This window comes from Canis lupus, chromosome 3 (assembly GCF_048164855.1).
Source record: "Canis lupus baileyi chromosome 3, mCanLup2.hap1, whole genome shotgun sequence".
NCBI lineage: Eukaryota > Metazoa > Chordata > Mammalia > Carnivora > Canidae > Canis > Canis lupus.
This window is the reverse complement of record NC_132840.1, coordinates 7,660,820-7,682,045: the sequence shown is the minus strand read 5'-3', so window position 1 is coordinate 7,682,045 and position 21,226 is coordinate 7,660,820. Positions and strand designations below refer to the sequence as shown.

At 52.4% G+C, this 21,226-nt stretch overlaps 2 protein-coding genes across 12 annotated transcripts in view; one reads left to right on the top strand and one right to left on the bottom strand.

Moving 5' to 3' along the window:
* Nucleotides 1-6,091: 6,091 nt before the first annotated feature.
* Nucleotides 6,092-16,279, top strand: ESRP2 (epithelial splicing regulatory protein 2). Of its 7 annotated transcripts, none has more exons than XM_072815761.1 (16): nt 6,092-6,367; nt 6,454-6,582; nt 8,037-8,150; nt 8,259-8,373; nt 8,708-8,806; nt 9,025-9,079; nt 9,153-9,263; nt 9,339-9,471; nt 9,557-9,599; nt 9,760-10,061; nt 10,175-10,387; nt 10,504-10,702; nt 10,848-11,034; nt 11,334-11,499; nt 11,576-11,681; nt 15,389-16,279. In XM_072815761.1, the coding sequence occupies exons 1-15, from the start codon at nt 6,170-6,172 to the stop codon at nt 11,663-11,665; spliced, it is 2,154 nt and encodes a 717-aa protein (XP_072671862.1). In that variant the 5' UTR covers nt 6,092-6,169; the 3' UTR covers nt 11,666-11,681; nt 15,389-16,279. The 7 variants fall into 7 exon arrangements, with proteins under 7 accessions (XP_072671862.1, XP_072671852.1, XP_072671841.1 ...); XM_072815751.1 differs by having other exon boundaries at nt 15,352-16,279; XM_072815740.1 differs by having other exon boundaries at nt 14,807-16,279.
* The window catches only part of NFATC3 (nuclear factor of activated T cells 3), a 138,611-nt gene continuing 130,785 nt past the window's right edge, over nt 13,401-21,226 (bottom strand). For all 5 annotated transcript variants that reach the window (XM_072815623.1, XM_072815610.1, XM_072815607.1 and 2 more), the window contains one exon: nt 13,401-15,625. Coding sequence is in view for 3 of the 5 variants with exons in the window: in XM_072815613.1 (XP_072671714.1) it covers nt 15,504-15,625 (122 nt within the window). In the remaining 2 variants the exon portion in view is untranslated. The remainder of the gene's footprint in view (nt 15,626-21,226) is intronic.

Here is a 21,226-nt window from a genome sequence, read left to right as displayed (position 1 = left end):
GTGGGCTCAAGCAGCGTGTCCAGGGGCCCCGTGCGTCTGTCTGTCGCCTGGAGGCCAGGTCAACGTGTTTCGCCTCCAAGTGAGAGGGCTTCCGGGCCCAAAGTTGTAGTTGGAGTCCCCCCCGCCAGACCGAGCAGTTCTGGTGCCCCGGAGAGGTGGGCTTGAACCTCCACCCTGCGGCCATGGCCCATCGGCAAATTGCCCAGCAGAGCAGGACAGGCCTCGTGACCTTGGAGTCCACCTCCCATCCCCACCCCACTCAAACTGGGGATCCAGAGAAGACACGTAGACTCTCTGCTGGAGGAATCATTAGCAAACAGAATGGGCAGTATTGACAGCTGGCAATGGGACCAGCACCATGGGTCGCTCTAGGATACGGAGACCAGTATGTTTGGAGACTGGAAGTCTTGATCCTCCACACACCTCCTCCAGAGGGTCAGACAACACCCTGATCATCCTCTGGCTGGTCTTAAGACCGCTAGCCAGCCCCTTCTTTCCTTCCTCCCTCCCTTCCTTCCTTCCTTCCTCTTGGTCAATGGCTGACCCTCACTAGCCTTTCAGAGTACTCCTGGATGAATCAACTCACCATCTTGGCCTGCCCCTCCTGCGTTCTTATAGTGAAACACATTGGTGGTTGGTGTACACTACTCTCCTAAGGTCCAACTATCTCCCTCCGGCCCTGGCAAGGGCCCAAAACCCCTCTCCCTCATCTCCAACCTGGGCCCCAGAAGAGGGGGTGCTGAAGACCAATCTAGTGCAGGCCCACAGTGGAAAACCACAGAGATCCTTTTGCCAGTACTAGAGATAGGCAGGGGCCACAGTCAAGGGTTAAGTGGAAAGAGGGTAGGCATCAGGATGGCCTGGGCTACCTTGGACTGTGGCCAGACTGAATGTCTTATCAACTAAGTAACCTCAGGTGACCATGGGCCCTTCATAGGGTGCCCCAGCCCCCCAGGCCCTGCAGATAGGAACCATAGTGATTTCAGGGAGAGGATGTCAAGACCTAGCAGCAATGACCTGTGCTGACACTGTGGAGAGGGGAGGAATCAGAAGGCAAGGATGCCCCCTTCTCACAATGACCTTGTCATCCACATGATTCCCACCCCCCCACACACCCCTACCCCCTACTGACTGCTGGCCTGGGCTCATCCTGGACTCTAGATACTATCCTGATTCTCAGACCTACAACCAAGTGGTCACCAAGTCTTGCCAGCTCTACCTTCCCAAAGCCAAATTACTTTCATCCCCATAGTAGCCTCTTTGCTAATGTCTCAATTTATACCCTTATTCCTATGGGTTGCTCTCCATGTGTCAGGCTGACCCATCAGACATTAAACTGGGCCCATCACTGTCCACTTACCCCCACTCACAACCCTTCTATTGCATGCATCATATGCATCTCACTCATAGTGAAAGAAGACCCTGCAGGGGACTCTGGCCTTTTCCCACAACTTTCACTTCTCCTCTTCCTCAGCTCACAGGTCTCCAGCTTCTGCAGCTTCCTCACTGCCTAAAACAGGACAATCTCATTCTCACTCTGGACTTCAGCACTTGTTGCACTGGAATCATTTTGCAGCCCCCATTTTTGGGGACTCAACTGAGCTCTGCCTTTAGGCCTCAGCCCAGACATGACCATTGACTCTGAAGCAGCCCCTACCTGGCTCCCATTAGAATATAATCAATGGAAGGAACCCTTCACCTGCCTGTTACTGGTACAACTGCCTTCTTGGTTACTGGCTCCCATCAGCACAGTCCCAGGCACACAGCAGGTGCTTAACATATATTGAGTGACTGAGTCATATACCCCATTCTCCAACACTTCCCATTTCTAGGACATGGTCCTGATGCCTGTCAGGCCTGGAGGAGATAAAGGCCTGAGAGGTTCACAGGGCTGGTTGTGAATTCTGGAAAACACTGGGCAAAGAGGGATAATATTCCTGTGGAGGAGAATATGCTGGGCAAAGACCAGATGTAGGAATAAGTCCAGAGACCAGGGAGCCAGGCCAGTTGTGCTACCTTCCTCAGGTGAGAATCCAGCCAACAGCCTTTGCCCTTTCTCTGTTACCCTGGGCCCTTTGCATTCATTCCCTCTTGCTCACACAAATTCCAAGCTACCCTGTCTGGACCAGGTGGGTGCCTGGGTTTAGGGCAACCTAATCAAGACCATGGCTTCTGAGCTGGTTTGGTAGCCAGAGCTGAACCTATTTGGAGGCCAAATGATTCTCCCTAAAGCTCACAGCTCATCAGGCTCCTATTCCTCTGCTGTGGGAGCCTCCCTGGGGTCACAAGAGGCCAAACACTGACCAAATCATGACAGAAAAGGGGCCCAATCCCTGGGTGGTGCAGCGGTTTGGCACCTGCTTTTGGCCCAGGGCACGATCCTGGAGACCCGGGATTGAGTCCCAGGGCGGGCTCCCGGTGCATGGAGCCTGCTTCTCCCTCTGCCTGTGTCTCTGCCTCTCTCTCTCTCTCTGTATGACTATCATAAATAAAAAAAAAAAAAAAGAAAGAAAGAAAGAAAAAAGAAAAGGGGCCCAGAACAGGCTTAGGCATCAACAAATGTTACGTGGTGGAAGAATTATTAGAGATGGGTCTTGAAGAATAAATACGAATTTGCCAGGAAAACAAAGGGATGAGTAGGTGGGTGGGTGCTCCAGGTAGGGTATGTGCTAAGTACGAGCAGCAGCCTGCAGACCTGGTCACAGTAAGTGTGTCTGGGACACAGGGCGGGTGGGAGTGGAAGAGAGGTTGAGGGTCTTGAAAACCAAGCTTAAGAACTGGGCCTAGGTTCAGGTAGCCGGGAGTCGCAAAGATGCTCAAACCAGAGGAAGGCGGTGTCAAGGGCTTTCCCTTTTCACTTCTGTCCCGGAGCTTGGCCCGGGGTTGCACTCTTTGCACTCTCCCGTGCAAGTTTCCTCTCCCAGCTCCCATCACCTGGTTCGGGCGACAGGGTCGGTGCGCCCTCTGGTGGGTGCTCAGTGGAAATTCGGCAACGGCGCGTAGCTGGGAACCTGGGAGGGGAGCAGAGCGCGGTCTGCCCCGAGGCCCAGGAGTTCAGCAAGGCGATCACTTGCGGGCCACCCACCGGGCCACCGGGCCGCACAGGGCGTGGATGGGCCAGAGCCGGCGAGTGCAGATCGCCGCAGTGGATCCCACAAGGCACCCAACGTAGAATCCTCTCCCACAGTGGGATATGTTCTGGCCTGGGAGGGAGAGGAGGGGGCTTTCACACCACTCATCGATACCCGGTAGGTCAAGACCCACACTCCGGGCCCCACGTGAGGATCCCCACCTTGTGTCTGCCCCAACCTTCATGTAGGCGGCTGGAGGGCCAGTTGCCTTCGTGGAAATGCCTCGAAGGGCTGAGGTAAGGATGGGATTCTGTGAGTGTGTGGCCTGGCTCACATAACCAAGTTCCTTTCCCTCAAGTACCTGGATTACATTTTGGGGAACGCTACCGGCTGGACCTTTGGAACCTTGCTCACCCCTTTCATGTATGTTATTATTTCCAATTCATTTGACAGTTTGTGAACCCTAGTAGCTGGGTTGGGATGAGGGCTGTTTCCCAATGAAATACAGAAATCTCAAACTCCATTAAGGACCCCTGCTACAGAGGAAAGTGCCTTGAGAGAAAATCTGGAAGAGCAGGGATTAACTGGGGCAAGGGACAGGTGGAGGGAAGCTCAGTAGAGGAAAGATCCTTAGCCCCAGGGAAGGTTACTAGTGTGAAATATCCAAAGGCTGACAACGCAAAGCAAAGCAAAGCGCTTAGACAACTACTCGTTCATGAAGTCTGGATCAAGCACTACATGCCAGGCACCATGAAGGGCACTGGGGATGAGCCTGTCCTCCAGGAACTGAGTTCCCGGTGTGAGTGGTGAACGGAGACAATGATTTGCTGTGGTAGAAGTTACTTTAGTTTTGGGGGAAAAGGAATGAGGATTGTTTGGCATTCATGGTGTGATCCGGGAGGATTCATCTAAAGATGAGTAAAGGAGGTCAGCAAAGCAGGGGCTCTAACCTTATTATTATTATTTTTTTCTAACCTTATTTTTAAAAATTTATTCTTTCAAGAAGAGTCCAAGTATCGGAAATTGGGATCCCTGGGTGGCGCAGCGGTTTAGTGCCTGCCTTTGGCCCAGAGCGTGATCCTGGAGTCCTGGGATCGAGTCCCGCGTTGGGCTCCCGGTGCATGGAGCCTGCTTCTCCCTCTGCCTGTGTCTCTGCCTCTCTCTGTGTCTCTCATGAATAAATAAATAAAATCTTTTTTTAAAAAAAAGTATCGGGAATTGTGATGCGGGCTGGGGGCAGGCAGACAGGCGCGCAGGAGGTTCAGGGGAGTTGCCCACACTGCCAGGACGGCCAGAGGTGCCACACTGGAGAGGTCACCTCAAGAAGGTGGCTTCCCTGAGGCCCTGGCCTCGAGACCCACGCTGAAGGAAGAATAGGGAAGGGCCTAGCGTGAAGCCCTAACGGTTTAATGGACGGGGGCTCCGGGAAGGCTGAGGTCGAGATCGAGCGCTCCGCCGGCAAGGCGGTGCCGCCAGGACTGTCCCCTGGAAGCTGGAGCCCCGACGGGAGCCCGACAGGGAGCGATGCAGGCCGAGGGGGCGAAGGCGCTTGCGGCCGAGGACGGAAGGCCGACTCCGCCAGGCGCACGCGCGCTCCCCGCCGCCAGGGGGCAGCCTCGCTCCCCGGCGGGCCCCGCCCCCCGAACAAATATTTGACATTCCAGGCTTATCTAGAGCCGGGCCGGACCCGAGGAGCGACGTTCCCGCTCCCGCCGGCCCGATTGGCCTAGCGCTCCGGCGGGTGGGGACCAGCGGGCGGGCGCCGGGGTGGGCGGCCCCGAGAGGGGCGGAGGAGGCGCCGGGCCCCGCGCCGCTGGGAGGTTGCTCCCCGCTCCCGGCGGGCCGCAGCGAGTCGCTTCCGTACGGGGCACCTCGGTCTCTATCCGTTGAGTAGGGACGCGCTGAAGTGTGGGCTCTCTGGGCAAGGCCTCGGAAGCGCCCCCTCCACCCCAGGGCGCCCATCTCCAACGAAAGCGCGAGGTGCGGCTCCCGCCTCGGCGTCCGCGCGGGCCTGGCAGCCCCACGTCCCTTCTCCCGCCAGATTCTTCCGTTTCTCAATCCTATAAATGCGGGAACGTAGGGAAGTCCGGGGCGGCCTGGAGACGCGCCGGAAGGGAGGCTCCCCAAGCACGACGGGGCAAGAGGGTGTTGGGACGGACCTGATCGCGTCGCCGGCCTCGGAGGGAGCAGCGACGAGGACCCGCGGCCCGTGCGCGCACGCCGCACCCTGGTCGCTGGCCCCCACCCCCGGGCGCTCGGTCTCCGGGCAGCAGGCCCGTCGTCGGGCGGGGAGGGCGACGGAAACGGGCAGCCGTCTCCACGTGGGGCAGAGTGAGCCCCCGGGCCCGGCCGTCCGGCGCCGCCCGCCTCGAGGGGCTCCCCGGGGCTGGGGCACGGCGCTCCCACCTGCGCACCCCAGAGCCAGGCTAAGGCCAGGTGCTGACTTGTGTGGACAAGCCCTGCCCGTCCCCTCGGTCCCCCGATCCCAAGGCTGTAAGAGCCTCCGCTCACCCCCGGCCCGTGGGTGATAGCGGGTAATTCACCGCCCTCTTTGGTGACTTTCATCAGCCCCCACACCGGCCGTCAGGACCCCCACTGGCCCTGGAATGGCTCCCGGTGATTTTCACAAATGCCATGTGACCCCTACGCCCTGCAGAAGGTCCCTGGGCGCAGGCCTCACGGCGGGGAGGGGCAGAGGGCGGCGGGATCGCCCCAGGAGGCAGGCACGGCCCACGGACCGAGTGGGAGTCTGGGCGGCGAGCGCGCACCCGGGCCGGCGAGGGAGCGCGCGCGCTCTGGGCTGGGCGCTGGGCGCTGGGCGCCGGCCGCCTGCGCCGCGCTCCCGGGGCCGCCTGGGTCACGTGGCCGGCGGGGCCGCCAGGTAACTCGCCCGGAGAGGGCGGGGGCCAGTGGCCGCCCCGCCCCACGGGGCGCCGCGGGCGGGTCTCAGCGGCGCCCACTGCGCCGGCCGGGCCGCAGGTGCCGCCCCCGACACACCGGGTCCCGCCCAAGCTGATTGGTGTCTGCCGTCGGCCGGTGCGTGCGTGCGCCTCGTCGGTCCGCGTGTGTCTGGCCGAGCGCCCCCTTCCTCTGCGGCCATGACTCCGCCGCCTCCCCAGCCACCGCCCCCCGGCCCGGACCCCGCCTCGGACTCGGTCGCCGACCCCCGCCCCGCGCCTGGACCCCTGGTCGTGCTGTTCGGGGCCACGGCCGGTGCGTTGGGGCCGGACCTGGGCTCCGACGAGACCGACTTAATCCTCCTGGTCTGGCAAGTGGTGGAGCCGCAGAGCCGGCAGGTACGGCGAGGAGGGGCGGTGGGGCTCCCGCGGGCTTCAGGGTCCGAGGGGAGCGGTGGCTGATCGGCTCCCCCCGCCGCTCGTAGGTGGGGACGTTGCACAAGTCATTGGTTCGCGCCGAGGCGGCGGCGCTGAGTCCGCAGTGCCGCGAGGCGAGCGGCCTGAGCGCCGACAGCTTGGCGCGGGCCGAGCCGCTGGACAAGGTGCTGCAGCAGGTGAGCGTCGGGGCCCGGCCGGGCCGCGGGGACATCGCCCGGCGGGACCGGCGGCGGGGGGCGAGGCCTGGTGTGCTGCGACCAATCGGCCTGGGTGGTAGGACGGGTTCCTGTTGTTTAAAAGTTTCGGAGGTTCCCGCGTGTGCCGGCCCTTCCTGGGGGCGCCCTGCTTCTCAGCCTTCCCGGGATCCACTCCTACTTACGCGGCGGGACGGAGGCCGCGAGACCCCTCCCAGGGCCGGCGGGGCTGGGAGGCCGAGACCGAGACGCCTTTGGGAACCCGCCTGGCCGGGTCTCCCAGCCCAGCAGTCGGAAGCTGAAAGGGCCGAAGGGGCCCAGCCTTGGCCATAGGTCACGGTCCCCGCCGCCTGCGACCTCGGCCCACCCAGCGGCCTGGGCGACGCGGGAGCGGGGGCGTAGGGCGGGGTCTGCCTGGGAGGCAGACGCCGCCAGGTGTAAGCGGCTCGTCTAGGCCTGCCCCGGCCGGCTGGCCAGGCGTGGGCGCTGTCCGGACCCCGCCTGGAGGCTACCTGCCTCCCGAGCGCAGAGGCCCGGTGCCTCCCAGGCCTGGCTCCAGCGGGAGGCGGTTCCCACTGCTGTTTTCTTTCTCTTATCTTCACTAACTGCACTCACCCTGTGCCTGGTCTCGAGCGTAAGGGCTTTAAGTGCTTTACGTGCACAAATTCTTTCCTTTTCCAGCAACTCCGCTGGTTCTCCGCTGGTGAGGTGCTGAACCTGATCCTGTTCCAGGGGCTCCCAGGCTACACCGTACTTGGAGAGTGTGCTGGAGGAGCACTGGGTTGGCTTGCCCTGGGCCTGCGCTTAGTGCTTCTCCCTCTCCTCTGGCTGGGAAGGAAGGCCGGGTGGGGGGCGGGGGCTGGGCAGCTTGGGGAGTGCCACCCCCTCTGTGAGCAAACAACTCCGTGCCAGCCGGTCGATAGGGTGTGGGTCAAAGCTCGCACTGCCCCTGGCGTCCAGGTGTGGAGCTCTGTCCTTGGATTTTCTCTGCCCATGGGTTGGTCAGACCTAGAGGCGGGGCTGCCATTGACCATGAGCCAGCTGGGCCTCAGGCAGGATTGGGCCTCCCCCACCTGTCTGAGGGTGGTGCCTGGTCAGGGACAGGTTTAACCTGCTTTGCCCCGCCCCTTCCCACCTGCTTGTCCCACTCCACCAGGTGTTTGCTCTGGCCCCACTCCAGACTCTTGGGAGTGTGTGTGATGGGGGCTTGGGTGATAATGTGACTGCCCCCATTTGGCCTGGAGAAGCTGACAGTGGACTGGGGGAGAAAAGGGACACAGGACCAGGCCCAAGGACTGTGGCCAACTCCTCCCCAGGCAGGGCAGAGCTGAACATCTAGCTGAACCAGCTTGGTAGCCTGTGTCCTCCCTCCTCCTTCCTCTTGCCCGCCCAGCTCTGAGTCTGTGTCTGTCTCTCTCCCCACTCTCTGTCCCCAGTTCTCACAGCTGGTGAGCGGGGATGTGGCTCTGCTGGGCGGGGGCCCCTACATGCTATGCACTGATGGGCAGCAGCTGCTGCGACAGGTCCTGCACCCTGAGGCCTCCAGGAAGGTATGCCACCGAGGGCACAACGGGGTAGGGTGCCCAGGACCTCCTGTCATGGGGGTGGGCAGGGCAGCTCAGTTCCCCCTATTCATGCCCACTCCCATGTGCCGCCAGAACCTGGTGCTCCCCGACACCTTCTTCTCCTTCTACGACCTCCGCAGAGAGTTCCATGTGCAGCACCCTAGCGCCCGCCCTGCCAGGGAGCTCACCGTGGCCACCATGGCACAGGGTATCTGTGACCCGGCGGGGTTAGGGTGGAGGGGAGGCTGTAGGCTGTTTTTGAGTATGTGCGTCCTGGGGGGTTATATAAACACACGCGGGTTTACGCTATCTGCCAAGTCCTGAGGACACACGCTTCTGTGTCTGCGCTGGGGTGTGTTTGGAATACGGACGTGTGTCCACATAGGTCTGGGCTGGAGACTTGTAAGGACATACAGGAGCTGGATCAGAACCAACATGTTTGCTGGGATTCTGCATGTGTCCCCCAAAGGGACTTGGGCCTGGGTAGGACCAAGATTGGTGCTCATGCTGGGATTTTCTCACGGTTCTTTCTCTGCTCATAGACTTGGGGCTAGAGACAGATGCCACAGAGGATGACTTTGGGGTCTGGGAAGTGAAGACAATGGTAGCGGTCATCCTCCACCTGCTCGAAGGGCCCAGTGGTAAGGTTCGCCTCAGCACCGGTCACCTGCTCTAGGACTGGGCATCTGCCTCTTACTCCCTCAAAGTCCCCATCCCCATTTGTTACCTTCTGTGAGAGACCATAGGTAGGAGCTCCTCTGTCACTGCCTTATCCCCCTCAACTGTCCTCTCTTTGCAGAGCTTGGTGGGGAGACCCCCTCCACCAGACCCTGCTGACCCCCATGCCATATCCTCTCAGGTCAATTGTTTTCGAAGGCAGAGGTGGTAAAGCAGAAGTATGAGACAGGTCCTTGGTGAGTGTGGGGGCCGGGGTGGGCGGTGACACGTGTGGGGGGCGCAGCTCTGACTCTGTGCCCGCCCCCACAGCAGCAAGGCCGACGTGGTGGACAGTGAGACCGTGGTGCGGGCCCGCGGGTTGCCCTGGCAGTCATCAGACCAGGATGTGGCTCGATTCTTCAAAGGGCTCAACATTGCCAGGTAGGTACGGCAGGATGGGTGGGCTCCGGCGGGCAGGCCTGCCCGGGAGGCACTAACGCAGCACTGGCTCGGCAGGGGCGGCGTCGCACTCTGCCTCAACGCCCAGGGCCGCAGAAACGGCGAGGCCCTCATCCGCTTTGTGGACAGCGAGCAGCGGGACCTAGCGCTGCAGAGACACAAGCACCACATGGGTGTCCGCTATATTGAGGTGGGCCTTGGGCCGGGGGAGCAGCAGGGCAGAGCCGAGGCCGGCCAGGCTGGAGACACACGGGCTGTCCCCGCTGTCCCCACAGGTGTATAAAGCAACAGGAGAGGAGTTTGTCAAGATCGCGGGGGGTGAGTGTGCTCCCAGCAGCAGCGGCGGCTCCCCTGGTTCTCCGTCCATGTCCCACTGGCCCACCGCCCCCTGCCTTTCTGCTCCCCATGTGCCGGCGTAGGTGGGTGTTTGGAAGGGCACGGATGAGGTCAGTGGGTGACTCCCATGCCTCTCACCAAGGCACATCACTAGAGGTGGCTCGTTTCCTGTCACGGGAAGACCAAGTGATCCTGCGGCTACGGGGACTGCCCTTCTCAGCCGGGCCAGCGGACGTGCTGGGCTTTCTGGGGCCAGAGTGCCCGGTGACTGGGGGTGCTGATGGGCTGCTCTTTGTGCGCCACCCTGACGGCCGGCCCACTGGTGATGCCTTTGCCCTCTTTGCCTGTGAGGAGCTGGCACAGGCTGCCCTGCGCAGGCACAAGGGCATACTGGGTAAGCGATACATTGAACTCTTCCGGAGCACTGCAGCTGAGGTGCAGCAGGTGAGCACCCAGGGCTCCCCCTACCCACCGTGTGCTTCTCCAGGGTACCCCTTCCATGCCTTGGACCCCTGCCCTATGTGGCGTGACCGGCCTGTCGCTGCCTTCCTTACCAGGTCCTGAACCGCTACGCATCCAGCCCACTCCTTCCCGCACTCACGGCTCCACTGCTCCCCATCCCCTTCCCACTGGCAGCTGGGACTGGGAGAGACTGTGTACGCCTTCGGGGCCTGCCCTACACCGCCACCATCGAAGACATCCTGAGCTTTCTGGGGGAGGCAGCGGCCGACATCCGGCCCCACGGTGTGCACATGGTGCTCAACCAGCAGGTGGGGCTGGTGCCAGTGGGGAGACCTCCATAGTGAGAGAGGGGTTTGTGGTTGCGGGTCAGGTGCTCTAGCACGTGACAGATCACAGACCCTTTACAAGACCACCATGTGCGCAGGGCCGGCCATCTGGCGATGCTTTCATCCAGATGACGTCAGCAGAGCGGGCCCTAGCTGCTGCTCAGCGTTGCCATAAGAAAGTGATGAAGGAACGCTATGTGGAAGTGGTCCCCTGCTCCACAGAGGAGATGAGTCGCGTGCTAATGGGGGGCACCTTGGGCCGCAGTGGCATGTCCCCTCCACCCTGCAAGCTGCCTTGTGAGTGTCCCAGGGGCTGGGGAAGGTGGTGTGTGGGGGCCGAGCTGTTACAACTTTCACTTTCTACAGGGAGACACTTTACTGGCTGCCTCACCCAGGGCAGTGCTGGGCTCCCTGCAGATGCACTCTCTACTTCTGCCTCCAGGCCTCTCACCACCCACCTACGCCACCTTCCAGGCCACCCCAACACTCATTCCCGCTGAGACGGCAGCTCTGTATCCCTCTTCAGCACTGCTCCCGGCTGCCAGGGTGCCTGCTGCCCCCACCCCTGTTGCCTACTACCCAGGGCCAGCCACTCAACTCTACATGAACTATACTGCTTACTACCCCAGGTACCAGCTGCTTAAGAAAACTCCACAGTCTTGCCCCAATTCTGGTTTGGGGGAGGCTCATGATCCCCTTTCTGGGCCAGACAGTCCAAGGTCTGTTAGAGCTGGGACTTATTCTAAGATGGTCAAGGGAGTGACAGGTATGGCCTGGCGGATACCATCTATAGATTGGAATGGAGAGGACGGACTCTAGAGACTGAGGTTTTAGGGAGGAGGAGTTGAACTAAGCACAAGGCAGAGACCAGGGCAGGAGAGAGGCAGGTGGGACTGCACTCCTAAAATCCCTGCCTCTCCCATCCTAGCCCCCCAGTGTCCCCCACCACAGTGGGCTACCTCACCACACCTCCTGCTGCCCTGGCCTCTGCTTCCACCTCAGTGTTGTCCCAGCCAGGAGCCCTGGTCCGTATGCAGGGTGTCCCATATACAGCCGGTATGAAGGATCTGCTCAGCGTTTTCCAAGCCTATCAGGTGAGGTGTGGCTGGAGGGCATGGGAACGTGGCTGAGCCAGGGGCTCCCTCCCCTAAATCTCTTTCCCTCCTACAGTTAGCCCCTGATGACTACACCAGTTTGGTGCCTGTTGGTGACCCGCCTCGCACTGTGCTACAGGCCCCCAAAGAGTGGGTGTGTTTGTAGGTGAGGGAGCCAGGAGGTAAGAGCTGGCTGATGTCTAACATGTCTCTCTTGCGTCCAGAGAATCAGTATCCTCAATCAGGTGGCTTCTGGCTTGTCAAAGCTCTCAGAAAGCACCTAGAGGAGCTCAAGCCCCAGGTCCATCTCCCACTTGTTGCTGTCTGTTCACCCCAAAGATGATGGCTGGACCCCTGCATGCAGGGCTGGGGGTGGAATGGTGTTACCCTGCTCCCAATGGCCTGATCTAGGCCTCCTGAGTAGCAGCAAGAGAGCCTTTGGTTGGTTTTGGCTGTGGGGCTGATGTCCACAGCAGGCTTGGTTTTCTTTTTAAAATGTAAGCCCTGGTGCCTTCAGTGTATGACTCCTGGGAGCTTCTGAGTAAAGATCCCAACGTTCTACCTTCCCCTGTCCCTTCTGGTAGGGGGCAGGGAGACAGAGAATGCTGGCCCCGGCCCCCAGGAGGATACTTGGACCTTAGTGGCCACATTGTGCCATGGGTCTGAGGATGCTAACTCTCCGCTTGGCACAAGGAATATCAGGTGGCAAAATCACAGTTGGTTTTGATGGACTGTACTGCAGTATCCCCAGAGGACACTAGAGGGCAGGAAGCCCTCACACAAAAACTCAGACTTGAATTTTAAAGGGGACTTTCTGCCTACTTTTCATGCACACCTTGGGCGGGCCAGTGGTCTTGAACTCAGCAGACTTCGTGGAATGCCCTTTGCACCCATTAAGAGGGTACATAATTGAAGCTTTGGAAAGAATTTGGAATTCTGCTTACTTCTCCGTAAAATAAAGGTTCCTAACCAGGTGGATTTTTTAAAAGCCAAAGTGCCCTTAGCTTTGGATCCCAGAGTGTGGGGCTCCACCCTTGCCCCAGGCAGAGGAAAACTCAGGCAGATTTCAAGGACACTGTTAACCTGTCATCATTTATTATTTCAGCACTGTAACTGAGGAACCTGAATTGCTGACTCTTCCCTTTGTTATTTGTGTAAGGAGCACTATACTCCTAGAAAAGGTTTTAAAATACAAAATGTCTAAGAAAACACAATTCCAAGTGCTGTAAACATAACTCAGAACCAATTCCTTAACTGAACATCACCCATTTTAAAAAACATAAGGTTTCAGCTTGAGCCCATCTGAGTGTTAAAGATAACCATCTGTACTGAATATTAAAAACAGGGCTTCAAGGCCAGAGGGCGCCTGGTTGGCACAGTCGATTGAGCCTACACTTGGTTTCAGCTCAGGTGGTGATCTTGTGGGGCTCTCTTTGCCCCTCCCCCTGTAAAATAAGTAAGTCCTCAAACAAATAAGAACCACCACCCCAGGGCTTCACTGCCAGATCCAGCAGAGCTCTATAATGGTTAGCCTCGGGCAGGGGTGGGTTGCACAGGCAGCAGCACCAAACGTAAACCCGAAGACAAGACATCTGGTCCCTTTCAAGATGTTTTCAGCCATGTTTCTCTGAGAATCTCTAGTAAGCAAAAGGCTGCTTATCTCATTCCTCAACCCAGAATCAGCACAGGTTGGTTGGGGTAGGGGTAGGGGCCAGGGCATGCTGAGTTGCTCAATGTTGCTACTAGAAGTCAGTTTACACAATCCAATGGATATGTGCTTTAACACCACTTCTGTTGCACAAAGTTTAAAGTCTTTACTTACCTACAAAGCCAAAGAATATTGATTCTTAAACCAAAGATTTTACAAAATGATATAAGACTGCCCACATAGTATACAAAGCTCTATTTTAAAATTTAACTTTTATTTTAAATAGGAAAGCATTTCTAGTGCTACAGGCATCAAGGTATTTAAAAGGCATCGAAATTTGGTGCATAGCAACTCTGGATCATAGAGGCTTTTATTCCTGAAGGCAGCAAAGCAACCCCCAAAGGGTCTTGCAAAAACCCCATGTGAGGCAGCTACCCCAGGGGCAAGAGGGTAGAGGCAAGTCCGGCCAGCTGTCTGGAGCTTCCTGTCAGGGGCCGCCTCTCACAACCCCTCCAAAGGCAGCTGTAGGCTACCAACTACAGGCCCTGAAGCAAATCTCACTATCCACACTCTGACACAAAACTTAAAGAAAATATGAAAACACCCAGCTCCAAGAGGGACTAGAGTGATTTGTTGAAGGATATACATTTTTCTCTAACTAGTTTTAGGGGGAAAATTAAATCATCATGGTTTGAAGAGGGCATAAAAATAAAAAGACCATACTTCATCCCGTAGGAGGTGAACATTTCTACCTGGCTGACTAGAGGTGGTGGCCAGTGACCCGGCTCCCTCTGCCCAGGCCTCAGCTGACCTCAATAGAGTCCTGGTATCTAGGACTCATTATCCCCTGGAGTAACATCAAGCCTTTGACCAGCTCAGCACACTGTCGCACATATAGGCACTCAAAAGAATTTCCTTCCTGAATAAATGAAATTACATGATTTTGTGTGCAAGCATTCTACAAACTTCAGGTGCTTTGAAATGGCCCCAGCCTTGGAATAGGTACTAATCCCATTAATGGGATGGGTAAGGGCAGAGTTTGGAAAAAGCACCCAACTCGGGCACCTCCTTTGGTAGACAGCAGGCTGGAGTTTCTTACTGGCCCCTGCGTTGGGCACCAGCCTCACCAGCAGCAGCACCAGGGCATCTTTGGTGTGGAGGGTTAGGTCTATGATGCTACCTCATGTTTGGGTTTGCCTCAAAGCCTTTTGGGGAAAAGGCTTGGTTTTAGGCCATGCAGAAGGGACAAGGTAGGCCAGAAACATTTTAGGCTGTAAACAGAATGAGGGATAAGCCTTTCATGCCACTGTGAACCTTAAAAGCTTCCCATCTGGAGTCCTGTATTTTCTCTGCTCCTTTTTTTTTTTTTCCTGCTCCTCTTTTGAAGTATAGCTTATTTGTGCTTAGCTTCTGACACAGCCTGGCCTCTAGAGATGAGCTAGAACCAGCAAATTTGCCTAAACCGTCATAAGGCTATGGCTTCAAAGGATATAGAGCAGCCAAATGCAGATAAACTACCATTCGGAAAAGGTCTGGGACCAGAGGACACAAGAAAAGCACTCCACAGCGTACTTGTTTGCAGGATGGCAGGATATTAAAGCTATCAAGCTAAAAAACCCACCTTTCAAAGTCACCTTATGTGTCGCTATCTTATCCAAGGCCCTGAGGGAAAAAAGCAATTTCAACATGGAGTCATTATGGAGAGACTGCAGGAAGATTACCTAAAAAGTTATAAAAAGGCTATGCTCTGGAATGTCGTTTTATATTCCAACACTTCAATGATTGGAATGGTCTCCTCACGTTAACAGTTTACTTTTATAAGAGGTATGAGCTACATTTGGCTTTATTTCCTATAAATCTATGAAAGGCTTTAGGGCATGCTGAGTTTCTGAGGCATAGGTGTGGGCTTGGGAGAATTTTTTTTTCATGTTTACCTCTGGAAGGTTTTATCAAAAGTTACTACTTTAAAAATATCATCAAAGCTAAAGAGTCCTTCAAATGACCATAAAGGAGTACAAATCACCAATCACAGCTAAGCAACCAGGTCACTTGCAAAAGCAGCACCTCTGAAATGGAAAGCCTGCTGCATTCACACTCAAAGCACCCATCATATAAAAGTATCCTATTTAAATATAAAAAGCAAAGCTCATTTCCCCAAAGCTCAGTCTATGCTGCTCCTGTTCTTTTACAAAAATCTACCCAAGGCCTGAGGTGGAGGAATGCTGCTTTCCCCACATACAGTGATCCCAACTCCTGGCGCCAGTCCTGAAGGCCACAGAATTGGAAACCCAAGGTCCAAGGAGAGAAACATGCTGAGAAGTCCATGGTGGTGGACACATGGCTGCAGCGAGCACTGTTAGAGCCCATCGGATCTTCCTCTATCCAGGGAATTGGGACCTGGGAGGGGAGCCTCCCTGCTCGCCCCTGTTCCTTGGGAAACAGAAATCTGGGACATGTCTCTCCCAATTATCTCGTTCACTGAAAAACAAGAAAAGGGAAAATGATTAGTGACCTGTGTGTGACTGACCATAGGATGCTCAAAGGCAAGTTCCATTTCAAACACATTTTTTCGCTTTCTGAAGTTTTCTATAAAGGTAAATGCAGTGCTTAAAGCCTACTCCTAAACTGAATGGAGACCTAAGTCCAGAAGTTATTCCAGCCCCTGCTTTTCCCTTTCAGTTCAGTTTGGGTTGGGAAGGGAGATGGCTCAGGGAACAGGAAACATTCTTACCCTCACTCTAAAAAGCTCATGCTTGGGATCCCTGGGTGGCGCAGCGGTTTGGCGCCTGCCTTTGGCCCAGGGCGCGATCCTAGAGACCCGGGATCGAATCCCACGTTGGGCTCCCGGTGCATGGAGCCTGCTTCTCCCTCTGCCTATGTCTATCTCTCAATCTCTCTCAATCTCTCTCTCTCTCTCTCTCTCTCTGTGACTATCATAAATAAAGATCTTAATAAAATAAAATAAAATAAAAAGCTCTAGAACTGAAGATAGCATACTTCTTAAATGTGTTTACCTTAATCTAACTTTTCCTTAATTTGCATCCCTTTAGGAGGGTCTTCCCCTTCTGATTCCTGGAGAGTACTTTGTATGTAAAGTGAGTGAAAATAAATGCTTTGGTGAGAATAAAAGAATATTTGGGAATTGTTCTGTTACTTTATGCTAATACAAAAGTATCCTTTATTATGTTGGGGGCATTTATACTGTTTCTCATCCTTTCAGAAAAGATTCTTGCTTTTTTGTTGGTTTCTATGACAAGCCAAGCAGTAAACATATAATGCTTTGTGAAGTCCAATGCAGAAAACTTCAGTCTTAAGTAACCAGTATAGAAATTCTCCCAGTAAGAACCTTAAGTTCTCTCATCATGAGAATTCTTTGCTTTGAAATGAAAATTCTTTATCAACTGAAGATTATACTCCTAGGCACATTCTCAAAAGAATTGAAAACACACGTAAACTTGTACTCGAATACAAGGTCACAGCAGCACTATTCATAACAGTCCCAAAGTGGAAACAACCCAGATGTCTACCAAGTGATGAATGGATAAACAAAATATGGGCTATCCATACAGTGGAACACTATTCAGCCACAAGAAGGAATGAAGTTCTAATACATGCTACAACATGGATGAACCTTGAAAAGATGATGCTAAGTGAAAAAAAAAAAAAAAAAAAAAAACAGACACAAAAGATCATATACGGTTTGATTCCATTTGTATAAAATAGCACAAACAGGTTAACCACGCACCTCATTACCAGGAGTATGGTGGGAGTGACTGCTAACAGGTATGGGTTTCTTTCTTTCTTTCTTTCTTTCTTTCTTTCTTTCTTTCTTTCTTTCTTTCTTTCTTTTTTTGGAGGGATCAAAGTTTTATAAAATTAGATAATGGTCATAGTTGCACAACTGTGAATATACTAAAACCACTGAATGATACATTTTCAAGGATGAATTTTACAGTAATGAATTATATCTCAATATAGCTGTTATAAATGAAAACAGGCCAAGACAAAACAACAACTTAGAAATGTGATGTGATCACAGAGCAAAGGAGACACTATCAATCACTTAAAAAAAATCTTCAAGTATTAAATTAATATCTCTTTATAGTTTAGGTAATCAAAAAAAATTCTTGAAATTCATATACTGATGGCTAGAAGAAGGAACTAACATTCACTTCACAAATATTTACTGAGCATCTATGAGAGTTTACAACTGAAATTTTATAACTTATTTCATCTTCAAAACATGTTAAGGTAACTACTAACCCACTTTATAGGTCAGTTAACTGAGGCTTTGGCAGTTCACATCATTTGCTTAGTAAATGGTGGAATTAATTTCCAAACACCCATCATTTCTTGGAGGCCAAGAGTAGAGAAACAGAGAAATCTTTCAGACAAAGAAAATATGAAAGACCTGGACAAATGTGATGCTTGGGGAGGGAGAGGGAGTATGTTGAGAGTGAGGAAAGGGAGACAGAGAAGAGTGTATAAAGGGGACAGAAATAGAAAAGGCAGCCGTTGGCACCTGTTATTCCAAGCCCCATAACAAGCAAGGAACAGAGTTTTCAGTGTGGACACCATGTATAGTCTATGGGCTAGTCTTATGCCAAGATGGAGCACAAATATGGCCCATGATCTGTGTGTGTGAACTCTCACATAACTCACCACATTGAATTACTGGTACGGGTCATCATCATCTGTCTCTCAAATAGTTTGTGAGCTCTTAAAAGGCAAGGACCTTACTGATGAGGAAACATGAGTTGTTTTTTTTTTAAGATTTTATTTATTCATGAGAGAGACACAGAGAGAGATGAGAGAGAGAGAGGCAGAGACACAGCAGAGGGAGAAGCAGGCTCCATGCCAGGGGCCCGACGTGGGACTACATCCCAGGTCTCCAGGATTACACCCTGGGCCGAAGGCGGTGCTAAACCGCTGAGCCACCTGGGCTGCCCAGAAACATCAGTTTTTGATGACTGAATAAATGGATCCTAATTCAATATAATTACTTGGAAACTATTGGGATTGGTATACAGAAAGGTGGTAGGGTAGGAAAAGGACCAGAAAATGTTATTAAGACTAATGCATGACATCTGATTTTGATTTTGACAGTGTTTATTTTATTTTATTTATTTATTTTAACAGTGTTTATTTTAGATAGGTCTCCCAGCAGTGGCAACAAGCCAAATATAGAAGGGAGTACCAGCTGACAGTCCTCTTTTCCCAGTGCTTATCCCTTCCAAGGACAGTTAACAACAACAACAACAACAAAAAAGGACAGTTAACTTTGGAGATGTTCCAAACTGCCATTTACCACACCTTCTTAAATTATCTCAATTTTCAAGTTTTACATCTACACAGTGATGAGAAATGGTGCTTTATCATCATCAAAAGTCACATGAGTATTTTTTCCCTGTATCTTATGTTTTCTTTTTTTTTTTATTTTTATTTATTTATGATAGTCACAGAGAGAGAGAGAGAGAGAGAGAGGCAGAGAGACAGGCAGAGGGAGAAGCAGGCTCCATGCACCGGGAGCCTGATGTGGGATTCGATCCTGGGTCTCCAGGGTCGCGCCCTGGGCCAAAGGCAGGCACCAAACCGCTGTGCGACCCAGGGATCCCTCTTACGTTTTCTTGAGGATGAGGGTATATATCCAGCACTATCCACCCACTTAACAAGTACACTTTGATGATAAGGACAAACACATCATTTTCTGAGGTAGCCAGGTGATGTTTACAGAAAAGCTTGATCAAAGCTATTTTATTTCTGTTCCCCCTTATCAAAGTTCTGTTGTTCTTTTGCCTGTGGCTTAACCTCACTTAGCTCCAGCAAGCTGGAAGGTTCTTGACTGGGATTTTCAGACTATGATAAAGCCAAGAAGATTTTCCACAAAGAAGCATTCAAGCTGACTGTACTCAAATATACTTTGATACAGAATATTAGTACATAAAATTAGATTTACATACATATTTACATAAATACATAAAAATTAGTAGATTTAAATTCCAGTAGAGCAAGGACCTTATCTATCTTGTTTTCCACTGAACCCTTAATGCTTGGTACCTACTGCATGCTGAATACAATAACTAGCCAAGTGAATATTTTAATATAATTTGGGTACTTGGAAAAACAACAAAAATTATGCTCAAATAATTGCTACAGGTGAATGCTGAATATGAATTTTAGGACAAGGAGTCAGAACTAGAACAAGGCAGTCCTTTTGTCGCCCTTTAGCAATGACTTGAGCACAGTATTGCACAGAATCCGCTGTTCTTCTCTGCCTCTCACTTCTCCCTGAGGCTGGGAGCTTTGGGCTCAGATTCCTACCTCTGGATTCCTGGAATAGCTTTCTGTTAGAATTGGCCAAAATTTGAGCGTCAACTTAAGCAAGTCAAAATTATTACTGGTAAACAAATCTATGATGTAAATTATTTTTTTTTTTAATTTTTTTTAATTTTATTTATTTATGATAGTCACATAGAGAGAGAGAGAGGCAGAGACACAGGCAGAGGGAGAAGCAGGCTCCATGCACCGGGAGCCCGACGTGGGATTCGATCCGGGGTTCCAGGATCGCGCCCTGGGCCAAAGGCAGGCGCCAAACCGCTGCGCCACCCAGGGATCCCCTATGATGTAAATTATTAACAATACTGATAAACACAGTATTTTTTTTAAGTATAATTGATACATATTTACATTAGTTTCAGGTGTACAACTTAGTGATTAAAAAATCTTAATGATTTGACATTGTTATTTCTTAAAAATACCAACAGCTTGGTAAATTTGGAAACCAAATTTCATTTTCTACTTTCTTTTGAATATATATGACTGAATTTATTCATTTATTTAAACCCTAGTCCAGAAGGTGTTTGAGGTGGCTTTATGTTTTTTCATCAATTTTTTTTTTAATTTTTATTTATTTATGATAGTCACACAGAGAGAGAGAGAGAGAGAGAGAGAGAGGCAGAGACACAGGCAGAGGGAGAAGCAGGCTCCATGCACCGGGAGCCCGACGTGGGATTCGATCTCGGGTCTCCAGGATCGCGCCCTGGGCCAAAGGCAGGCGCCAAACCGCTGCGCCACCCAGGGATCCCTTTCATCAATTTAATTAAGAGCAGAAAGAGTTTACAGCCCTATTATGCAATTTTATCATTCCCCCTTAAAAAGAGTAAAGTGAATTAAAAGCCTAAAACAAGAGTCAACAGCCCTCAACACCCATGTTAATAGTTTATGTAGGTCACAGCATTTGGCCCACTTGTGACAGCTGCCAGTTACTCCAACACCTGGGTCTCCTGTGCCACCACAACAGAAGTAGTCAGAGCCATCAGCAGTATTTGCTATAAGAACAAGTTCTTTATCCAGAAATTGCTATCCAAATTAACAGTTTACTGGAATGCTACTTCTATACACAAGAATGAGGTGTTGTAACAACAGGTCTCTTATTTAGAGCTATTTCCAATGCTTAAAGGTTTCAGAGCTGGAAGTGACAATCCTGGTGTGGTATGAAATCTCACCACCAGGTGGAGAGGGGCAGAGTAACCCAGGACACTGCCTCTGGGGTAGGCACATAGTCATATGCGCAAAAGCCCAAAGGGCCTTTCTAACTAGCATCTGAGCATCTTGAGAATTTTTTTTTTTTTTTTTTTTCATCTTGAGAATTTTTGTAAATGATTTCTGGGTATAATTAGACTATTTATATATATTATTTCATTTTGAAGCTGCAATGATCATTCATCCAGGTTTGGCAAATCCATCTCTTCTTCCCTTCTCTCTACCTAAAGCTTAAAGGTATAATCCATTCTTTGGTGAGCAATTTTATGGAAATGTTATTTTTTTTTATAAACGAAGTGTGCAATTATTTTCTGAGTTCCACTTGAAAAGAAAAACATGAGAAATTTAGAAGGAATGATTTTAAATGGATGAGAAATCTAATTTTTTAAAAGATTTTCTTTATTTATTCATGAGAGACAGAGAGAGGCAGAGACCCAGGCAGAGGGAGAGGCAAGCTCCTACAGGGAGCCTGACTTCGGACTCGATCCCAGGACTCCAGGATTATGCCCTGAGCCAAAGGCAGACGCTCAACTGCTG

Coding starts and splice junctions, on each gene's coding strand:
- ESRP2 (XM_072815761.1), top strand. CDS start 6,170: ATGACTCCGCCGCCTCCCCAGCCACCGCCCCCCGGCCCGGACCCCGCC. Junction 9,600..9,759: donor GTTTGTCAAGATCGCGGGGG/GTGAGTGTGCTC, acceptor CCTCTCACCAAG/GCACATCACTAGAGGTGGCT. Junction 11,500..11,575: donor GCGTTTTCCAAGCCTATCAG/GTGAGGTGTGGC, acceptor TCCCTCCTACAG/TTAGCCCCTGATGACTACAC.